At 34.0% G+C, this 23,702-nt stretch overlaps 1 protein-coding gene across 1 annotated transcript in view; it reads left to right on the top strand.

Moving 5' to 3' along the window:
* The window catches only part of Adgrv1 (adhesion G protein-coupled receptor V1), a 440,726-nt gene that overhangs the window by 85,993 nt on the left and 331,031 nt on the right, over positions 1-23,702 (top strand). Inside the window, exons 35-48 of the mRNA XM_090331049.1 lie at positions 4,843-4,973; positions 5,524-5,623; positions 6,020-6,199; positions 6,986-7,149; positions 8,667-8,760; positions 11,346-11,424; positions 11,511-11,649; positions 12,393-12,534; positions 16,615-16,877; positions 18,511-18,686; positions 19,770-19,894; positions 22,633-22,790; positions 22,878-23,024; positions 23,594-23,701. Coding sequence (XP_090187175.1) covers positions 4,843-4,973; positions 5,524-5,623; positions 6,020-6,199; positions 6,986-7,149; positions 8,667-8,760; positions 11,346-11,424; positions 11,511-11,649; positions 12,393-12,534; positions 16,615-16,877; positions 18,511-18,686; positions 19,770-19,894; positions 22,633-22,790; positions 22,878-23,024; positions 23,594-23,701 — 2,006 coding nt within the window. The remainder of the gene's footprint in view (positions 1-4,842; positions 4,974-5,523; positions 5,624-6,019; positions 6,200-6,985; positions 7,150-8,666; positions 8,761-11,345; positions 11,425-11,510; positions 11,650-12,392; positions 12,535-16,614; positions 16,878-18,510; positions 18,687-19,769; positions 19,895-22,632; positions 22,791-22,877; positions 23,025-23,593; position 23,702) is intronic.

Below are 23,702 nucleotides of genomic sequence, written 5' to 3'. Positions count from 1 at the left end.
CACACTGTTTGTATTTAGAATTAAAAAATAACTTTACCATAAAGATTTAAGAAATGTGGGCTGACAGTTTTGCTTAGTAGTAGAGTTCTTGCCTAGTATGCATAAAGACCTGGGTTCAATTCCTCTATATCACATACATAGAAAAAAGCCAGAAGTGGTGATGTGGCTCAAGTGGTAGAGCTCTAACCTTGAGAAATCCCAAGGACAGTACATAGGTCCTGAGTTCAAGCCCCAGAACTGGCAAAAAAAAAAGATTTAAGAAATGTAAAGGATCTGGCTCATATATTTGGATCTGTACTTACAGATGAGAAAACAAAGCTGAGATATGAAGGCACTAAGGGGTTGGTCAGGCCCAACAGCTAGTTAGTTCTGAGTTGTGGCAGCTAGTGCCTTTAAGGTTCCTTATCTTTCAACTTGCTACAGACCCCTCAACTTACAAGTTCATTGAATTGACCTCTGCCAATACTTTTGTTATGGCTCATTTCTTTTATGGCTTAAACATTTTTATTGTTATTAATGGTTTAGAATTCGATGTTGTAGAATGGCTTAGAATTAGCTGTTGTAGAATCAGATGTTAGGGTGGAGACAGCACTAAAAGATAGACTCACTGCTCTGTACTTCAAGGAGAATTGAGGCCAAGAAGTATGGAAGGATAACTAAATAATTTAGTAGCCTGTGTGGAGCCCTCCTCAAAGTGTGGTCCTTAGACCAGTTCCTATCTTGCTGAGAGCCTATAGCAAGAGTAAAGATTAGAAATTTTCATGATATTTCATCTGTATTATACCAAAGCGACATCAATGGCTTCTTTCTGTATGAGTCGATTTTTTAAAGATTTTATTAACATTGATTTTTGCCTCATATTTTAAACATCATGTTTAATAAACAAGCATTTAAGAAGGGAATCTCTATATGCAATCACTGGCACATAGATTTTAGAACATAATTAAAATTAAGCTGAGTCTCTGTATGTCATAGATACATATTAATCTGTAAAAACACATTATGTCTATGGAGGAGACTTGAAGTTGGTAGATTCCAAGTCTATTTTTTGACAAGATTTACATATTTTTAAAATTTCCAATTATTCTTCAAATTAATCTTTCCAATTTCCAATTATTCGTCAAATACATGTACTATGTACTTGTCATTTTCTCATTTCTTGTTCTTTGAAACACAACCTACTTAAAAAATATGAATTCATCAGCCTAAAATCATCCAAAAAAGAGAATCACAAAATGGCCTATTCATTTCACTTCAGAGATTTGTTCATTTATTTTTTGCTGTTTAACTTGCCCAGTCATTCCACTTTTTGGGGTTTATGAAAGTGTTAATCTAGGATAGATTAAGACAAATAAGACAAAACATACAGGCCCTTGTCTATTATGACATATCTTTGAGAAGGACTGCTGCTTAGGAGTATTTTGGCATTTTATTTTAGAATTTTGTTTATGTTGAAGAAGTTCAAGGACAGAAAAATAATGTATCAGAAGAGATTCTATCAATGTGATGGTGGAATGAAGAGTATAGATATGATCAGAGGTCACAAAACATTAAACAATATAGAAGAATATGGATATCTATCATGTGTTTTAATGAATTTTTCCTGTAAGGCAACTGATGTTATTTATACAAGTGCCTCCTAGGAGTGCTTGGGTGGTGATGGCCATAGTAAATTGAAAGCCTGGAAGAAGTCAATGTTAGCCAGGTACCACAGCATCTTAGAGAACCTGCTTACGTCAGCAAATAGGCTTTCTTTGTGGTGGATGAACTTCACCTGAAAACTGTATTATTATATCCTTACTTCCCAACAACTAAGTATCTGTGGGAGGTACAAATAAGACAAAGAATAGCACTGAAAATAACTGGTCTAAATATATGAACTGTTTAAAATGCTACTTTAGCATATCCATTTGTGGGAATGAGTTTGTCAATGGAGGAAAAAAACCTGTGAATCCCTATTAACTAGTTTATGTTTTCCAAATAAAATGAGGGTAGTTTCTATTTTTAACTTACTTTACTTTTATTTGTTAATGGATTTTCTGAAAGTGTAACTTAACTCTTTTCAAAAATATGTTATATCTCAATAAATCAGTTTTGATGTACTTTACTTGCTATGAAAATTACATGGTGAAATGTGTGGGCTTTCAACAACACTAACACTGCTTTTGGCCTTGTTTTGGAGACTGATGAATGAGGTTAGATTTAAAAAGTTTACTGCATGCTGGACTTGCTTTCTTAAATCACCCATTGTTGATTCACAGAAACAATTGCGTTATTGTTTAGTCATGTGTTGAATTCTGTTTCTCTCTCTCTTTTTTCCCCTGTTTTGTCCTAAAGAGAGATTCTCAGTAGTAAATGCTACATTGTTTTTCTAGTGCAATGGACAAAGTTTATAAAAGTGTGGTGATGGAGTTTACTGCAGCTGTAAACTGTATGAACATACCCTATAAATCTGTTAAACATTTCATTCTGCCACTCAGCTCTGCAGCAGCATAACATCATATCATATTTGATGGATTTAATTGTTTTTCTCTTCTCAGGGACAGTATGAATCTTTTTTGGTGAAATATTTTCTCAGTAAATATAAATTGTTAAGAAATACATAGGTTAGTCTGGTGTGGTGGCTCATGCCTGTAAACCTAGCTACTCAGAAGGCTGAGATCTGAGGATCAAGGCTCAAATCCCGCCCCAGCACAAAAGGACCTGAGACTCTTATCTCCAATTAACCTCTAGAAAATGGGAAGTGGGGCTTGGCTCCTGGGTAGGGAGATATCCTTGAGTTGATGAGTTCAGGGACAGTGTCCAGGCCCAGAGTTTAAGCCCCATGACTCACGAAAGAAAGAAAGAAAGAAAGAAAGAAAGAAAGAAAAAAAGAAAGAAAGAAAGAAAAAAAGAAAGAAAAAGAAAAAAGAAATGCATAGTTTGAACCACAGTATTGGTCAATTCTTCTGAACTGTCGACAGTCTGTGCTTGAAAACATTTATATTTTAATGATTTTAGCCCATTTTATTTTTGTAAAATCCTAATCAACTTGAATGATACATATGTACTATGAACAATATGGGATCACTTCAGTATATGTTTATTGATTGTACTTTTTTCTATTTATGTACACTACACCTGGTATTTATCTTTACGAAAACAATCCTGGTTTGGGGAAAGAGCCAAATACTTGGGGTTATAAAAGGCATTTTCATTGATCTATTATCCATTGATGTCTCCGTGGCAGCACACATCATCCCCTTGGCTAGCCTGTCTGGATTTTGCATGGAAGTGGCTCTCCAATGGTGCAATCAGACTGAGAGCTGACACCAGTTCTTTAGCTTTCATCCTTATCAATACTGGAAGACAGTTTAGTATTTAGGCACAGGCTTATCATTTTATGATGAAAACAAATGTTTGCTCTTCTCAACAATGAACTTGTATTGTCACCTCAAAATACCATATTTATTTCAGTAGTTTTACTAAATTCTGAAACCACAAACTTACCATTATTGTGGTCCTATGTTTCCTTTCACCATGAATGCTTTTAGACCTACATTTGGCTTTCTTAATATTGATAGTTTCTTTGTTTTTGTTTGTAACTAATGATAAGGTATTCTGTAAACTATTTCATCATAAGTTGACTTGAGACATTTTCATTAGAGTCCTGTGTTTATGGGTCAGGCGATAACTCAGTCACAGAATTCTTCCCTAGCGTTTGGGGTCTTAGGTTTGCTCTTCAACACTGCCAAAAATAATGAGTATTTAAATTTATTAAAAAATTTTAAAAATGTAATTTTAAAAGTATGAGAGCAATGCTTTACAAAATATTTTATTATTTTATTTCTATTTTCTTTTTGAAAAGTTTTAAAGATTTTACTTGTGAACAAAACACTGTTTGGAAATTTTTAGTGAGTATCCCATGCATTTCAACTCTTATCTCTAGGATATTTCTTTTTAGAGCCTTTCAAATATTCTGTTTATCTTCTATAATAATAATTTCAATTATATTGTTCATCAGCTATACCTTAATTTGTGTCTCTCATCATATAGAGCTATTGAAGTGAATGTATTTTGGGCAAACCTCAAAATTATCACTATAATGTCTGATGCTCTCAGTTTAGCAATTTAAAAGAGATTACTCTCATTATTTAATAGTTGTGGATTTTTATAATAGTATTTTATAAAGTATTGAATGGGAATAAAAGGCAGGAATGTGAACATCTAAAATTCTTAATTATCTTGGGAAAAAACTATATCTTTTGAGATGTTATAGACATTGATGGGCATATTTGACACCTTTCCTTTGTATTTCTTTTTATAAAACAAAATCATTGATGGTATATGTAAGTTATAATCTAAAGAAATGTGATTTTCAGGTATTTGCAAGCATTTCTATGCATGCATTATGTAAAATCACATTGCATTCCAGTGTAAGGAATTTATGACCTTGGGGCAGTAAAAGAAACATTTATCTGTGCTAGCACTACATTTGACCCAAGGAATTTTCCTTAACCTACAGAACACTCATGTTCTGTTGCATGATTTGATGTGGATCCAAGTTTGTTTTTCCCAGTTTAGCATGTGCTTTTATAACTGTTACATGTTGAATTCCATAAAATTCTATTAAATAGATAATGTTTAGATATGGAATTATTGTGGCAATAAACAATAAGCATGTATAAAGCCTCTAGTAAATTCAAAACAGAATAGATTTATTATGTTCTTGGACAAGGTGCCATAATGGTTGCATGCTTTGGGTGTGGGTTTTGTTGAGTTCATTTTTATTCTTTTTGTTATTGTTGTTGTTAAGTTTATTTTTCTATTAAGAATTCACCAAACTGAACATTGTCCTTGCAGGAGAAATGTTGCAATTCCATGTGATAAGAACACCTCCTGGGCGAGGAAATGTTACTGTTGATTGGAAAATTGTTGGGAAAAATCTAGAACTCAATTTTGCTAACTTTACTGGACAACTCTTCTTTCCTGAGGTAAAGCCATAAAGAAAAGCTTTCTGATCACTTTTTAGAAGCTACAATGTAATTTGAGGAAATGGGATAGAAAATTAACACCACTGTTTTATTTAGCATCATCACCATCTCTTCTTCATCCCCACTTGGTATGAATTCTTTGATGGTGTACTTGTTCTTTCTCCATTTCTACCGACTGTACATTTGAACCAAACTCTATGACCAATGCATTTAAGGCTACATTAGAATCTCAATAACTGGGTAATGCTGTCATGTTCCCTTTCTTGCTCCATTTCTTCTTCCTAGTCACCATTGCAGAAAATATTATGTATTACTTTGAAACTTTTAATAATGCTGCCTTGATCATAAGATAAAATATAAATTAATCAAGTCAGCATTCAGAATCTTAGAGTTTGCTTTTGAAAACTTGTTTCTCATAAGGCAAGTGTGTTTATGTAGTTGAAATTTTAATCAAACAACTCTCAGATTAACAATTTTATGGTGAAAGAAAGCTGATGATTGCTTTTGTTCAACAATACTACAGGGATGAATTTCTTTCTGTTTCAAATAGGGAATATTGAGTAAAACAATATTTGTTCATCTGATGGATGACAACATTCCTGAAGAGAAAGAAGTATATCAAGTTGTTCTGTTTGACATCAGGACACAAGGTAATACAGAATTCAATTGTGAACTTCTTTTGGGTATTTCTAGAGATCAAAGAAATAACTGTTGGCACTTTTGCATTTAGTTACTAGGCACCTTTTTGCATATTTAAATTCTAAAATGTTAAAAAATCAAATACTGTTTAAATACTGTGTTAAATACTGTTCAAATAGTGTTTTCCAGTAGAAAATTGAAATCTGAAAACCACTAGGACAGTTTGTGAATGTGGAATGTGGATTCTGTTGGTCAACTTGATGTTTTCTATCAGACAAATAAGCAAAACAGAACCCTTTCTCGTTCTGGTTACTGTAGTATGCTTCAGTATGTGGGGCTGTGGGTTAGTATTTACAAGGTAATGTCAAGCACCATTAGAATTCCTAATATGATATCTGGTATTCCAGGGGTTCCCCCAGCAGGGATGGCTCTGCTTGATGCTCAAGGATATGCTGCTGTCTTGACTGTAGAAGCCAGTGATGAACCCCATGGAGTTTTAAATTTTGCTCCTTCATCAAGATTTGTTTTACTACAGGAGGCTGATGTAACAATCCAGCTTTTCATCAACAGAGAGTTTGGGTCTCTAGGTTTGTTACTATGCAAAGAATGGGGTTTCTAGGCAGGGTGTTTAAAATAGTTTATTTGTAAGGATACTCACAAAAGGAAATGATAAGTACTGTTTATTAATTCAAGACAGTATCTAATATAGTCCTTGTATTTATTGTTACTGTATACGACTTGAGTATCTGGTATATTGTATATACGTTTATTTGAAATAGGGAAGGGAAGGGGAAAAACAAGATGATTGGGAAGGAGGGGAGGGAAAGAGGGAGAGAAACATGGGAAGAGGTATCAATATCCAATAAGTAATGTACCCAATACCTGAAGAATGTCACTATAACATCTGTATACATCACCCTGACAAATACAAAATACAATTTAAAAAAAAAGGCTAAAGGAAGTATCTAGTTTCCCCAAAATAGGTAAGAGACATGGACTCTCGGCTGCCTATCAGGTAGGCTGGCTCTGTGTCCACAATGAGGCAGGACTTGTGCAGACAGGCTCATCTACCTGTTTCTCTTTCTGCTTTGCATAAGAAAGCAAGTGAAAACACACATGGCCTGCTGAAGTGTAGGCTAAGAACTAGCACATCATTTTTACTTTACAAGTTGAGAAGCGGGGAGTCAGCATTACCTACAGTGGAACATCCTTGAGCCTTCACCAATGGTGTAGACCATGGATATGGGAGGGATGAGAAACATGGGTCAATTGACCAAGGTACTGCAGGTACTATAGGATGAGAACAGAGCTTAAAATGAGACTTTATTTAACACTTAAAATAATCACGACACCTTGTGTGACCAATGCATTAGGAGTTGTCAATGTTACATATGCCACTGTTCCCGGGATGTTGAGTCTGAAAAATCAAACAGAAGGAAACTTTGCAGAGCCACAGGTTGATTTTGTTCCTGTAGCTGGCTCTTTAATTTTAGAAGAAGGAGAAACAACCAAAGCCATCAACATTACCATACTTGAGGTAAAACTCCTGGTATTTCTTCATTAATAATGAAAACTAATCCAGAAGTAGTTAACAAGAAAGTAGAAAATGGCATAACAGTCTATTCAACTATTGTGAGCACATTACAGCATTTAGTAAGAGATTTCATTAGAAAGTATTAACCTGGACATGTTAAGGTTTTATTTAAATTTCATGTATCCTAAGATCACATGTTTAGTTTTAGGTCTCTCTATGATGACTGAAACTGCATTTTGAATGCTTTCTTATTGTTAAATTTGTGTATTGTTTTGGATCTTACTGTACTTAGTGTTTCAGTTGCTTATATATACTTCTAAGAGATCCATTAAAAGAGTTAGTATGGAGGGGGGAAGGTTGGATGGATGTTAAGTGGGAAAGAGAGGAGGAATAAGCATTAGAAAAAATCATTTTCAGTTACTCTAGTTTGAGATCTCATTTGGAAAATAATTTATTCTCTCCTACTCCTTTTTAAGTTTTATAAAAATGTTAGGAACATTATCATTTATTATTATTATTATTATTGTTACTGTGACATATTGTGACATGATAAGAACTCAAAATCCATAATATAAGAGGCAGCATTACATAATAGGTCAAAACTTGTAAGCAAGCCATCTTTAAAATGTTTAGTTTGCTAATGTAACTGAATATAACCAAGTACATTATTCCTCGGCTATATGTGCTTTTAAAGCAGAAAATATATAGCATATATTAATATGTAGGCTAGTAATTAATAATATAGTTACCATCCTATTGTTCTTAAAGCATTCTCTATCCCAAATACTCCATAAGAACTATTTTTAATTATACTATTATATCTATTATTATTTTTTTCACTATACTAATGTAGCTATTTCTTTCTTCATTACAAATATGGTTGAGTTTTCAAATTTAAGCTATCCAAATTTACAAAATGTGGTGACAGATATTATTGACTCTGAAGCTGTATTGTTTCCACATGTTATTCTGCTTCTTATTCTAGAAATTGAATATTATAGAAGTTCAAAATATTTGTTCACGTTCAAATAATTAGGACTGTAAATTTACAGAGTTACTGTACATATTAGTCTCAGTTAAAAATCATAATGTAGGGGCCGGGAGTTTGGCCTAGTGGTAGAGTGCTTGCCTAGCATGCATGAAGACCCGGGTTCGATTCCTCGGTACCACATACATAGCAAAAAGCTGGAAGTGGTGTTGTGGCACAAGTGGTAGAGCTCTCGCCTTGAGAAAAAGTTTAAGGACAGTGCTCAGGCCCTGGGTTCAAGCCCCATGACTGGCAAAAAAAAATCATAATGTATAAGTTGTCTTCCATTGCTTAACTTAATAAGCAACCAGGTATTTGCTTAATATTGTATGGTAATTTTTGTAATTTAAATATTTTATGTTCTGTTTATTTTCTACTGTGTATATATTTAAACACATGCATATATATTTAGTCTAATATAAAAGTAGCATGTAAAGAAGGCTTCCTTGGAGAACATGATGGAAGAAATTTAATGGGTATAAATTTTTTGCAGGATGATGTACCTGAGCTAGAAGAATATTTCCTGGTGAATTTAACTTATGTTGAACTTATTATGACTCCTTTAACATCATTTCCTCCCAGACTAGGTATGGTGGGGTTTTATTTCTTTTTACTCTCATCAATCAGAATCAAAAGTGATGTGATATTCATTAATCTTAGTAATGTTTGACAATATATCAGGCTTTCAGATTTAAATAAGGGTAACTAGTATTGCAATTTTGTTCATAGAACACTGTAAAGACATTTAAGAATTATTGCCTTATACTTTTTTTGTGGGTTGTGGGGCTTGAACTAGGTCTGGGTGTTGTCCCTGAGCTCTTCAGCTAAAGGCTGCCACCCTACCCTAGAGCCAAGCCCCACTTCCCATTTTCTAGAGGTTAATTGGAGATAAAGTCTCAGGTTCTTTTGTACCTGGCCTAACTTTGAACCTTGATCCTTAGGTCTCAGCTGCTTGAGTAGGTAGGATTACAGGCATGAGCTATTGTGCCCTGCCTGTTTGATACTTTTTAAATTTTATTTCCCAGAAGGTTAATCCCATCTTTCATTTATTTATTTATTTATTTGTGTGTGTGTGTGTGTGTGTGTGTGTGTGTGTGTTCAAGTTCTTTCTTTGACCTTTGATCTTTTTTCTTTTCATGCTTTTAGAAAAGACACAGTTAATGCATTACAGACTGAAAGGTAAAACTTAAGCCATGTAGATATTTATGTAGCTTCCTTAAAAATGATGTAGTCCTGTGTTTGAACCCAACCTCACATTTTCCCTTCGAGGATTTAGCACTGGGAAGTTTTGTCGGATGCCTCTAGGTGTGGTGGATGGTGGTGAATAAGCAAAGGCTGGCCTTCCCACTGCCCCAGTGCACAGAAGGGAGGGGAAATTAACCTGAGATAGGGAGAGGGAGACATATGTAGTATCCTCTGGAATAGTATTCTCCATTTCCTCGGAGTGACAACTCTGAAAAACATGAATACTTAAATGTTATTCTTAAGCAAGTGTTAACTCTTCCAAAAAGGAATCAATGATTATAATGACTAGGTCATTTATATCAAATATTATTACAAGACAATTATTTATGCTAAAAACAAAATACTGCATATTGATATTTTACTTATATTACAGTCTTATTGACTGCTCTCCAATTCTCCTGTTGAGGCAGTTGTCTTAAGTATCCTGAACCAAGGTAAAGGACAAACTACTAAAAATAACTGCATAAAGCTGTAATCCTAGCTAGGATATGGAAACAAGAGCTTTATCTTGAATGATAGTTGTTCTTAATGTACTATTCTATTTCTCTTCTCCTTTGTTGTTTTTTGATTAATCTCATATTGTTACTGTATCTGACTTTGTTACCTGGTATATTGTATATATGTTTATTTGTTTATTTGAAATAGAAAAGGGATGGGGGAAAACAAGATGATTGGGAGGGGATGAGGGGACGGAAATGGGGACAAAAACATGAGAAGGGGTATCAATGTGTGAGAAATAATGCACCTACTTTCTGGCAAATGTAACTGTAACCCCTCTATACATTACCCCAACAATAAAAAATATGAAATGCAGAAAACGCTGTAATCCTAGCTAGTCAGGAGGATGAGATCTAGAATCGGAGTCCAAAGCCAGCCTGGACAGGAAAGACTGTGCGTCTCTTATCTTCAATTAACCACCAGAAAGCTGGAAATGGCCTTGTGCTTCAAAGTGATAGATCACTAGCCTTGAGTGAAAGAGTTCAAGGACAGTGGCCAGATCCCAAGTTTGAGTCCCACCACTGACAATAATAGCAACAACAACAACAGCAGCAACAGGGTCAGACACCAGTGGCTTACATCTGTATCCTAGCTACTCGGGAGGCTGTGATCTGAGAATCACGTTAGAAGCCAACCTGGGTAAGAAAATCTATGAGACTTGTATCTTCAATTAACCACCAAAAAATCTGAAGTGAAGCTGTCTCATGTGGTAAAGCACCAGCCCTAAGCATATTGTAGATAGTACTTAAACCCTGAGTTCAAGCCCCAGGACTAGCACAAAATAACCACCCCTCCCAACAAAAACAAAAACAAAAACCCCAACAATATTAGTTGTACTTTAAATCTTAAGAGAAGGCATTGGTATCCTACTGAATTTGATGGGCAAAATATAAGATAGAAAAGATATGAAAAGTTCACTTCTGTGTTAAGTTCTTGTTAACCCTCTAATCCTTTCCCTTTTTTCACCTGTCTGGTTTGTGTCCCCATCTCTGAATTTGTGTCTTATTTACACCCGTATGTTTTTCTCTGGATTGTTTTCTGACTCTTCCCTCTTTTTCCCATCGCTACTTTCCCTTTTCCATTCCTTAAAATGGTAATCTTAAACAGAATTGCCAAATACTATTTCAGTCTAAAGAATAAGTCCACAAGCTCATTTGTTATTTAACACCATTCTTATTGGCCTAAAAAAAATCAATGACTCTTGTGAGCAAAAAGCACTTTTCCTGATGTCATATTTGTCTTTTCCTTCTTAAATGTCTTTTGAATATGTCAATAATGAATATACAAGAATATACAAGAAATGAATATACAAGAAATTCTATAATCCGAAATAGAATGTCTGTAAGTTCTACCTAAAACAATGCTTTTAAATAAACTTTATATTCATAAATTTGTACTTGTTTAAAATGTTTCTGTGCTTTATTTTCAGACTCAGAGGGCTTGACTGCTCAAATTATTATTGATGCTAATGATGGTGCCCGGGGCATCATCGAATGGCAGCGTAGTAGGTAAGCCCAGTGGCTGTGTGAGAGCCTTTTCCTGTGCTTCTGATTTTTTAGCAAGAGAAAAAATGAATGTGTTCTCTTTACTGTAGATTTGAGGTTAGTGAAACCTATGGAAGTGTAACCCTGGTAGCCCAGAGGAGCAGAGAGGCCTCAGGCCAGGTTTCCTTGTTCGTGTATGCCCAGAATTTGGAAGCTCAGCTGGGATTGGATTACGTCTTTACTCCAATGGTGGGTCTCACTTTGTATCACAAATGCTATTTCAGGTTGAGTTGTCATCATTAGTTCTTGATAATTTTAGTAACTTAGGCCCTAGATAAATAATCACATTAAATTTGATATTAACTATGCCACTCTGAAATAAGATAAAAGATTTCCATACAAAGGAATCAGTCTTTACACTACTTTAATCATTTGAATTATATTATGCTATTTTAAATATAGTTTGTTTTTAATAACTATTTTATGACAATATGTAATCCTAGAGACTAGAATAAAATTAAGGAATATTTGTCATTAGATGACCTCATCAACATGTTTTTTATGCATCTTGAAAATTTTAATTATTTTTTTACTTATTCAAAACCCTTTAAGTTTCAACACACTTTCTATTTTGTCTCTACATGTCCTTCTTTTTTTCATCTATTTTTATTGTAATTAATAGAAGGGTTACATTACATTCGCCAGATAGAAGGTGCATTACTTCACATACATTGATATCCTTTTTCATGTCTTGGTCCCCATTTTCCTCCCTACATGTCCTTCTTTTTGTAGCCAAATGTTTGATTTTTTCCATTTTCCTTCATAGCTTTTACTTAAAAAATGTGAATGAGAGATCAAACTAAAATGAAGGAAAATAATTCTCTGTAAAATGTCTTCTTTTCCTTCACAACTTTATGGTACTTCTTTCTAAACACTTTATAAAAACATAGATATATTAATCATTATACTGCTTCATTTCATTTTTTTATCAGATTCTTCACTTTGCTGATAGAGAAAGGTCTAAAATGGTTGACATTTTGATTCTTGATGATGACATTCCAGAGGGAGATGAACAATTTCAGTTAATATTAACAAATCCTTCTCCTGGACTAGAGTTGGGGAAGAATACAATAGGTAATCATTATTTTTTACACATAGTCTTTTTCTCTCATGCTCTTTTTCCTAATGTAAGAAGATAACAGACTCTTGATAATTAACAAAAATAAGAATCTTTGAAGTTAAGCATTCTGAAATTTTATGACAGCAATATAGTGCTTCTAAACTGTCTTTATGTAAAACAAAAACATGTTATATTAACAATACTATTAAAATTTTCTCAATTATCAATGGTTTTAGGCAAATTGTAGATGCCCTTCATTTAAGTTTTGTGTTCTACTCTACTTTCCTGTGTAGCAACAGGAAGAGTGACAAAGACCATCTTTTCTATGTCACTGAAGTGCCACAGCATTTCTGCAAAGAAGAATGTACAGATGCCTCAGCTACATTGTAAGCATCGTATCTTTTAGTTGGAGCAGCTTGACACTGTAGCTAAAAGGCATCTTGTTTCATTGCTTCTTAGTTATTGTTCTAACTACTTAAGAAAAGAGTCAACAACTATGATATAAGGGGAAAACCTCATGAATATAATGACCTTGTGTTCCAAGGCCTATTTTAAAAGTGATTCTAAAGGGGTGAAAGAAGTACTCAGGGCCGAGCTTGAGCTTAGTATGCACAAGGTCTTTAACGAAGTCCCCAACAACACCCTTACCTCCCCCGAAAAGTGTCTCTTTGACTGTTAGCTTTCAGATGATAGAAAAGCCAATGTGTTTAGAGGACTAACTGGTTTGTGACTGACACTTCAACCTCCCATTTTTGCTTAAATATTCTTTTGGTTTTACATTTATTGACTGTTGTGTTTCTGAATTGTTGTCCTTTATGTGAAAACATCTGATTTGTAGTGAAGAGCATAAAAAAGAATTTTGAGTAACCTCAAAGTGGGCTATAGTTTTATTGGCATATTTACCCAATAAATGGACATTTCTAAGTCATCAGAAACCTTTGTTTGAGGGTATTGTTTCAAATTCAAAGAAGTATATGTTTGAGATGAGATAAATTTTCTTTTTTTCATATATTTTTATTGTAATTATAATTAATAGAAGGGTTACATTATATTCACCAGACAGAAGGTGCATTACTTCACAAACATTAATACCCTTTCTCATGTCTTGATCCCCATTTCCCTCACCCCACCCCTGCCCCTCATCTTGTTTTCCCCCTTCCCTCTCTGATTTCAAATAACCAAAACCGCATATATATATATATATAATTTATCAGATAAGAAGGTGAAATATTATAACAATATGACATAACCAAGGGAGATAAATTTTCTGTAGAGCATAGAGTCACATGTAAAAGAATGAGGGAATGGATACCATGTGTTGTTAAGAAATTGTTGATGTATAAACAATGGAAAACTCAATTCAGATGGTTTTAAACAGAATTTATTGGTTCATTTGGTGTAAGGACTTGGAGACATTTAGCTTTAGATGAAATGGTTCAGCTTGCTGTAAACATTTGCCCTCCACTGTCTTTTATCTTTTAAATTTATTGCGATGTCTTTCACTATAAAGCTTTAAAAACCTTAAAATTTTAAATATATTATAATATTATTTTAAATTCAATTAAAGTCTTTCCCAAATAAACATTACAAAATAACTTTAGTTTTTCACTTCTGATATTATTTGACATATATGGTTTATTGAAGATAAAAGGAATTTATTCATTGCTATTGTTTGATGAAAGGGGAAAAGTTTGTTTTTCTCCTATCTTGTATAAACTAGTACTCTAATCACATAGAGAGGATAAGACATTACTCACTGACTTACAGTATGCAGTATAATTTAATCTGTATAAAATTGAGGGAAGGGGCACTAACGAATGTTACTGCTGTGAACTAGTAAGGCTCAGTCCTGCTGGAGTCCTCAGACCCTTCTGCTCCGTGAAGGAAGGACATTGGATATCCATTCACTGGCCCCTGTTACTGGTTACTTGGGTGTTAAGTCTCCAGCACCTTCAGCAGTTCTGGCCTGACTCTTGTCTAAGTTGATGCAATGCTCAGGTGAGAGAGAGATCCCAGGAGAACAGGAAGTTCTGCAAAGGGCCCTAGAGCTGGACAAAGAATTATAATGAAGCATTGTAACTGTTATAGTTATTCAACTTATGAGTTTCTTCATATAGGCCTTCTGTTTATATGTAAATTTCAAAAATGTACTGTCTATTGGGAATTAAAGTTCTTTACCTACTGAATTTTTTATACAGCAAGAGCTGATGTATCAAGATATAACTGTGATCCACATGCATTATATGCACAAACTGACATGTTGAATTGAAAATCCTTCATACAGCTACTTAAAGAAAAAAAATTAAGAAAGGATATGTAGTCTTAAGTGGATTTCGTGGATTTGCGCTTTAGTTTTGCCCTCTTTAGCTTTTTTAAAACATTTTTTTTTGCTACTCCTGGGCCTTGAACTCAGCACTTGGGCACTGTCCTTGAGCTTCTCAAGGATAGAGCCCTACCACTTGAGCCACAGCACCATTTCTGGCTTTTTTTCTATGTATATGGTACCAAGGAATTGAACCCGGGTCTTCCTGCATGCTAGTAAGCACTCTACCACTAGGCCAAACTCCAGGCCCCAAACAAATTTTTGTTTACAAGGAGGGTATCGCTGTGATATTTCCATACATTTATACAAATTTACCTTCCCTAAAACTCTCCTTTCTTTACCCTCTCAATACTTGCAAAACAATTTTAACAGATTTCATTGTTCTGTTTTTTATATATGCAAACTAATCCACTCTATTCATTTCCCCAACAAAACCTGTTTTGAATATTCATATTCAATCCCCTAGCAAAGTGTGTTTTACTTTCCTGTAATTTATTTTTTATTATATATTAATAGTTCTGAGGGGTTTCACTATGGCATTTCGGATATGCATATATTACATTTAATCAGAGTAATCCTCTCTATGGCTTTCTCTTTTATGGTCCCTAAACCCTGTAGTTGATTAACAACTTTCATTGAGATTCCTTACATCATTTCTTATAATGTATGTTGTGATGTATTTCAAAATCATTTACCTTCCATTTTCTATTTTCATCTTTTCCTCATTTTCCTAAACAGTCTCATAGTTAGACTCATGCTCTCTTTCTCTCTCTATGTATACATATAATACATATGTTTGTAATTATATGTCCATGGAAAAGCTATTTATCTTTTTAGTTCACAAGTAAGCAAAGACAAGACTTTTAGCTTTTGGAAGTGTATCATATTCAACACAAAGTCATCCAGTTGTTTCCACTTTTGTACAAATGACTGATTTTCTTTTCTTTGTTGATATACAATATACCATGGCAGATATGGGACATATTTTCTTCATTCACTTGTTGTTGGGCACACTGTCAGTCAACATGCATTGCAATGTTTATGAAAGCACTGCTCACAGAGCTAAACTCTGGAATCAGACAAGGTGCCTAGATTTCTTTTGAGCTTCTTTAACTTGAACTTCTGTCCTTTATTCATACACTTTATAAAATGTGAATAAAAATACAATCAGCCGGGCTGGGAGCAGGGCCTAGTGGTAGAGTGCTCACTTAGCATGCACAAATACCCAGGTCCAATTCCTCAGTACCACATACATAGAAAAAGCTGGAAGTGGTGCTGTGGCTCAAGTGGTAGAGTCCTAGCCTTGAGACAAGTCCAAGGACAATGCTCAGGCCCTGAATTTAAGCCCCAGGACTGGAAAAAAAAAAGTAGACCTAGATTTCTTTCCAAATCGTTTGAATCTGTGATTGATCAAATGGCTAGATGAGGAATTCCCAGATAAGAGTCTATAACGCGTTTTTGTTTTGATTCTGCTTTGGTGGGGAAATATCACTGTTGCAATTGTGTGATATTTCATGTTCACTCTTTAAAGGTATCTTTTCATCAGGCTGACAGTCCTGCCTTCTGTTCCAAGATTAAAAAGTATTTTGGTATTACAAATAAACGTGAAATTCATTAAATGATTGACAGAATTTTCTCTTCTAAAAAGGAAATGATATTCCAAAAATGACCACATTAGACTTGTCCATTTCCGATAAAATTTGCAACCTTGTTTCAGCATTTATAACCTCTTCTGTCTTTATTTGTGACTTGCATGTTTGTGTCTTGGCAGCTGTAATTTCTATCCTTGCTAATGACGATGGCCCTGGAGTTCTGTCATTTAACAACAGTGAGCACTTTTTCCTGAGAGAACCAGCAGCTGTCCACATGCAGGAGAGTGTTGCAGTACTGTACGTCGTCAGGGAACCCATACAAGGACTGTTTGGAACTGTGACTGTTCAGTTCATGGTGACAGATGTCAATTCTTCAGCAGAGACAAAGGATTTGACTCCTTCCAGAGGTTTTATTGTTTTAGAGGAAGGTGTTCGATTCAAGGTAGAGCATGCGCTTCAGAACAGATGGTCTTTAAAATTTTTTTGAATAATTCTCTCAAGCCACGAATAGATTACTGTGTGTCAAGAGCTGTTATGTTATATAGTTTGTGTGTGTGGAGAGAGATTGAGAAAGAGTCTAACTGGAAAGATTGTTCTTAATAGAGTAGATGAATATGTATATATAAAGCACATATATTGCTATTTTAAATTTGCAAACCCACTCAAATGGCAAGTTTATCTTACATTGTTTAAAAACTGAAATTCATAGAAACCATTATTATAGGATACTCATTTCCTTTTGTTTTATTCATTCCAAACAAAAATGTAGCTGTTTGAGAAGGGAAGTAATTTACTGAAGAGAAGATACTGGATTTGACATTAATTATACATGTAATCTGTACTTACAGAAGTTTACCTTCCAAACTTCTTTTCCTATGTATTAATTTTCTGTCCCTGATACTAAATCTTACATTTAGTTCAGTTATTTTCACAGTTCTGGAGATTGAACCTAGGACTGTGTATATGCTGCATGAAAGCTCTTGCGCTGGAGCTACTTCCTAGCTCTAATAATAATTAATTTAATAAGTAGATGATTTTCATATTTATATGCTTCTGTAAATTTTACCATATATTCATATTTGAGTACTTTTATATTTTTAGGAACTTAAGCATTTTATTGATTTGTTCAGACACACCTAAGTGTTAAGATGACCACATAATTTGAAGCGAAGTATGAATTTGTCATTTACCACTGCTTTATTCACATTTTTCTCCTTTAATTTTTTCTAGTTATCTATTTTAAATTATCTTTATTGTGTTTTCCCCTGAAGTGTCTTTTTTAGTGTATTAAGAGGTCGTTCTGTTTTATTAGACATATTAAATATTAGCTCATGAGAGCTATGGTTTCTTAGCCCATTGAATTCTTTACCTGTTTTTGTTTTGAAGTATAGACAGTGAAAGACACTAATGTTAAACATATAGATGAATGACTTTGAAAATTTGTAACCACACTGAAAATGCTAAACATTACCATTGTCTAGAAAATTCTTCCTTTGTGTCTGCCATTTCCAGGGGAACTGTTTCCTAATTGTTAAGATTGAATACTCACTTTGCTAGTTATTATGTTTGTTTAAATAGAATGAAATAGTATCTACTCCTTGTGTTCCCTTCCTTCATTCAGTATAATTCTTGGAATCTGTATGGTTGCACCAGACAATAATTGGTTCTTTTACTTCTGAGTTGGGTTGCCTTTGACTGAGTAGAATATAACTTGTTTATCCATTTTCCAAAGCCACCTATGGCTACCATTGCTTCTAGACAACAAATCCTGGACCAGTGTGAGACTAGTAAAGTTGTGCAGTCAAGGCAGGATAAGTTGTTAGGAAAAAAACTGATGACAAGAATTGAATGTTTTAATGCATATGCTATTGTTAATTGTCATAAGTATTTACTTTTTAGATACTTTTCAAGGCAAAATATCACAGTTTTGAAAATCCCCCAAACCTGTTAGAGAGCATTATTAAATTAAAATATAGTTATTTTCAAAATACTGTTTGGTTGTAAAGAATTTCTCTTTGTGTGTCTTGGAAAAATGTTGTATTACAACTAACTTAATCCTTTGCTTTTGTTTTCAGACCCTACACATATCTGCCATATTAGACACAGAGCCAGAAATGGATGAACATTTTGTCTGCACCTTGCTTAATCCAACTGGAGGTGCTAGATTAGGGACACGTATTCAAACCCTGATCACAGTTTTGCAAAACCAGGCCCCGTTGGGTTTATTCAGCATCACTGCCATTGGAAATAGGTAGAGTTTATTTATAAGGAAATTATCTTTTCTGAAACTAGGAAGGGGATATTTTGTGTTTAAAAATGTAGACAGAAACTAGTATTTTCTTTAATTTATTTTTCCTAGTAGTAGAATTGAAATCAGGATCCAAATTGTAAACTTTGCTAGGTAAACATTGTACCCCTTGAGCCATGTCCTTTCTGCTTTTAAATTGGTTTTTCTCACACTTTTACCGGTGCAAGTCTTAGACAGAGATCTTCTACTTTCAACCTGCTCGAATTACAAACATGGCATCAAAACCAGTTCTTCTTCTTATCTAAAAAGTGGGTTTTGAAATGTACATTAGATGATAAATTAGAGAAGTTATAAGTGATTTGATAACAGAAACATTAAAAAATAAATGCTAAACAGTGGTGTCATTAGAATTCTTATATTCTTAGAATTTCAACTTATTGGTAAAGATCTTCCCTATATTGTGTTTTCAATAACAATAAAAAGAAAGACATAATATAAATAATATAAATAATATTTTATATTATAATATTTTAAAATTGTTGCAAATGTGAATTTTCTATCCTGGTTTCATCAAAAGCCTCTGGGTTAGACATGTAGAGGGTTGTTTTGTATGATCCTATTTGCATTGTAATACCAAGTAAAAACCTCTTCAAACATCTATTAACATAATTGGAGCTTAAAATTTTCCTTTAGGAGCTATCCAATTTTATGGTTTTTGTCATAAACTATTTTAAGATCTCTAATTTTATATTATGCTAAGAAATTACTGACTTAATTTTTCTGTCAGATATTTCATTTATGTGTGGAGAAATTTAAGAATGAAATTTCTTATTCAGATTGTTTCTCTGTTGAATGTGACGTTTCTGAACTTTACTTCCTTTTGTGGCCTCAATACCAGTGTTGCATTTGTGCATGAAACAATTGACTGTCTTTTGAGTGCTAGTCTAGTCCTCCCAATGTATGAACTTTCTGGCTTCTTGGATTGTGAAAATTTACATCAAGTATGCTTCCAATGTGATGTGTATTTCAAAATGTAGAAGCATGCTTTTTCTCAGCTTACCCAGACTTCTTTGTTTCTTGTTTTAGAGTCAGCTCTGTAGTCGTCGAAGAAGCCAACGGGACTGTATACCTAAATGTGTCACGTACCAATGGCATTGATTTAGCCGTGAGTGTGCAGTGGGAGACAATATCTGAAACCGCTTTTGGAACAAGTATGTTAGCCTCTTTAAGCTAAATTATTACATGCATAGGACTTACATGATTTCCATAGATCTTATTGAATGGATCTATTGAACATGGCGAACAATAGTTAATTCTATTATTGCATTGATCAGTAATTATTAAGCACCTATCATGTACTAGGCATGGAATAGAGCCCTTGGAACTTAGCATTTAGAAGCTGCCAGAAATAAATAAGTACAAATCAGCATGTATTATAAATTTGAACAAATGTTGTAAAGGGAAAGCTGGCAGTGTTAAAGACATAGGTCAGTGCTTCTTAGGGGTATCAGTGTTAGAAATAGGCTGAGCAATGAGTGGAGAGTCATCATGGAAAGAATTGGGATGAAGAGTGGGACACTGTCAAAGACTCAAAGCCTAAAATGCCAGATTCTAAGTGAAGAAATAGACTAAGAAATAGGCATGGAAATAAATTGATGTTGATGTGTTAACAAAGAATTGTAGATATTGATGTTTTTTCTTTGCTCAATCAAAAGTCTCTCAGTGGTTTGGGAATGAAAGGGCTGTTTCTTATGATCAGATGTGCATTTTGATGATATTATTCACAGTGTGATACAATGGCTTATATACAAGAGCAGAGAGGACACAGAAAGATAAGAAAAAAGGAACAATGTTGATAGTTTAGATAGTTGGATTTGAGCATGAGAAAAAGAAATGCCAGGAATAACTCCTAGGTGGGCCAGGAGTTTGGCCTAGGGGTAGAGTGCTTGCCTAGCATGCACGAAGACCCTGATTTGATTCCTTGGTACCACATACATAGAAGAGCCAGAAGTGGTACTGTAGCTCAAGTGGTAGAGTGCTGTCTTTGAGAAAAGCCCAAGGACAGTGCTCAGGCCCTGTGTCCAAGCCCCAGGACTGGCAAAAAAGGAATAACTCCTAGGTTTTAAACTTGTACAGTTGGATGGAGATTGTGTTATTCAGTTAAAAAAAAGCAAGAGCACATAACAATGAAGAAGATGATCTAGGGTATTTTCAGGTTAGAAGTCAAGCAAGATGAAGATCTAAGGAATAGTCATTTCAGTGAGGATTACAAAAGGCTATAATGAGCAAATCAAGAGCTATTTGAAGAGGAAAGTTGGATGTGAATATAAATGAAGGTAAAGAAACTATTTCAGGAAACCTGGCTGAGAGGATAAAGCTAGAGAAGGTGCTCGTGTGGCATTGGATTCAGAGCAGTTTTTTTTCTTGTTTAGGTTGGAGAGATGGGTAGGTGTCAGTGTTGATGGAAAAGACCTGGTAGGCAGAGAAACACTGAATAATTGAAAAAGGGGATGATATATACATAGGGACATAGGAACCTAGAGGACAGGGGGAAATGATGTATAAAAAAAGGAAAGATTGATTTCTACCTCAGTCCTCTTACTATCATTTGGGATGTGCATTGTAGGAATATTTGAATGAATGTAGATTCTACAATGCCACCATAGTCACTGAGAAATATTCATTCACCTTCTTGAATTATGGTAGAGAAAAATGTGTCATGTTTCAGGATCATTCAGGATTTTTTTCATATATTTTTATTGTAATTAATAGAAGGGTTACATTATATTTGCTAGATTCATTCAGGATTCTTAAGGCGAAGTTGTGGCTCTCATCTTCTATTTTTTTATGTGTGTGTGTGTGCCTGTCTTGGAACCTGAATTCAGGTTCTAATTCTAAGGTTTTTATTTCTCCCCTCAAGCCTAGCCCTCTCATTTTGAGCCACACCATTACTTCTGGCTTTGTGTGCGTATGTGTGTGATTAATGAAAGAAAAGAGTCTTGTGGATTTTCCTGCCCAGGCTGGCTTTGAACTGTTATCTTCAGATCTCAGCCATCTGAGAAGCTAAGATTACAAGCATGAGCTATCAGCACCTGATATTTGTTTAAAAGTTAACAAAATAGGCATTTGTTGGGTTTTTAGGAAAGCCTATCTTTAACAGATATGATATATAAGCATTCTGGTACTGGTAGTTTTTGTATGTTCAAACATACCCTTTATAAGAAGCCCAGTTTTCAACCTTGAACATTGTTCTTGTTACATCATGATCATACCACAGACTTGGTTGTAGTCATGATAATATATCATAGAAATTTTAGTAGATATTCTTCATCACATGGTAGTTTACTCTTTGCTCTTTTAATACAGAAGTTTAGGACATGTAGAAGTAATAGCTATTTGAAAAAACCTTGACAGCCATTTTAATTTTTTATGTCTTCATTGTCTTTGTTAAAATGCATAAAATGTACAGTGAGAAACATTAGAAGGTCCACTTTGAAGATATGTAAGTTCTAAATCTAATTTCCGGCATATTTCCAAAAGATATATTTTTTACTTTTAAGTTTCTTATATTTTGTCATCTTTATTAAGGTCGATAAAAAGACTTGTTTAACATATTTCCTTTAAAATACACATTCAGAATTTGTTTTAAGTTAGACCTTGGAAAAGTCCATATGTATTTAAAGTATTAGTATTTTTCTTATTTTTATAAAATTATTATTTTCAATTATTTTGAAATTTTGTCTGTCTCTGTCTTTTGGTCCCTCCCTCTCTCTCTTTTTTTCTCTCTCTCTGTCTCTCTTTCTCTCTCTCTCTTTCTCTTTCTCTCTCTCACACACACAAACACCATGGGAAGATTTTTATGTGTCAATTATAAACTCACTAGTCTGTTTAATTAGAAATTAGATAAATTGTGAAAGAAATTATACATTAATAAATAATCATTTTTTAGGAGGAATGGATTCTGTCTTTTCCACATTTCAAAGTTTTTTGAACAAATCATCTTTTGGCTGGTGTTTTTTTACTCTGGAAGATTTGACATATGGAATAATATTAAGAAAATCATCACTGACTGTCTACCGATGGCAAGGAATTTTTATTCCAGTTGTGGTAAATATCACATTTTAAAAATCATACATAGAATAAAATGTACAGGTAAATTTTGGACACATCATGAATTACTGTTCTTATTTCTAGGATTCAGATATAGAAAGTCCTGAAAGCTGTGAAGCCTTTATCATTGGCCTTTCATCCTACATAGTAGTTACTCATGAAGAAAAAAATGGCGAAAGGTCTTCTGTTAACAGTGTGTATGCATTCACCACTGAATTTAAATTATTTCTGGTAAACAAAAAATCTTTATGTTTTTTTCCTTTTTCAAGTTATTATTATCTTTAAGTATCTGTAATAGAAACTTCAATTTTGTATTTTAATCCATGAGTATAATGTATCTCTGAAACAAACTCATGCCCTCAAATTTCTTGGTTCCACTTTGATATATGTACAATGATTATTAAGATTGTATTCATCTCTTCCTCTGTCCAGTTTTTCTTAGATTACCTAAAGGAAATTCAAATTTGTTACAGTAATTAAATTGACGGTAATGTTTGTTCAGTGTTGTTAAGTTGCATTTTATTACCTCTAAGAAGTTGTGCAAAGGAGTTACCACTCGATAAAACAGTTTATGAATTAAATGTAAATGTGAGAAAAGAACTCTTTGTAAGTTGTTACGCATTACAGCAAGTATCTTGATTCAGGGATAGTTTTGTATCTTTTCAAGGGACAATTTGGTCCACCCATATATCAAGACAATTTTTTAAGTCTTACATTTTTAATTATAACACACTAGTAGTTTAGTCTTTTCCTTAGAGTCAACTTCTAAATTTCTTTCTGCTCTTCTATCTTCATTGCAGGTACAAACAATCATTATTTCAGGAACTTCTCAAGTGAGACATTTTACCTCAGACACTCAAGATTACTTAATTATTGCAAGCAGAAGAGATGATTGTCAATTAACTCAGG

The sequence above is a fragment of the Megascapheus bottae genome, chromosome 4 (assembly GCF_031878675.1).
Source record: "Megascapheus bottae isolate mThoBot1 chromosome 4, mThoBot2.hap1, whole genome shotgun sequence".
NCBI lineage: Eukaryota > Metazoa > Chordata > Mammalia > Rodentia > Geomyidae > Megascapheus > Megascapheus bottae.
Note: the sequence above shows the minus strand (reverse complement) of the source record. Positions and strands in the feature narration are given on the sequence as shown.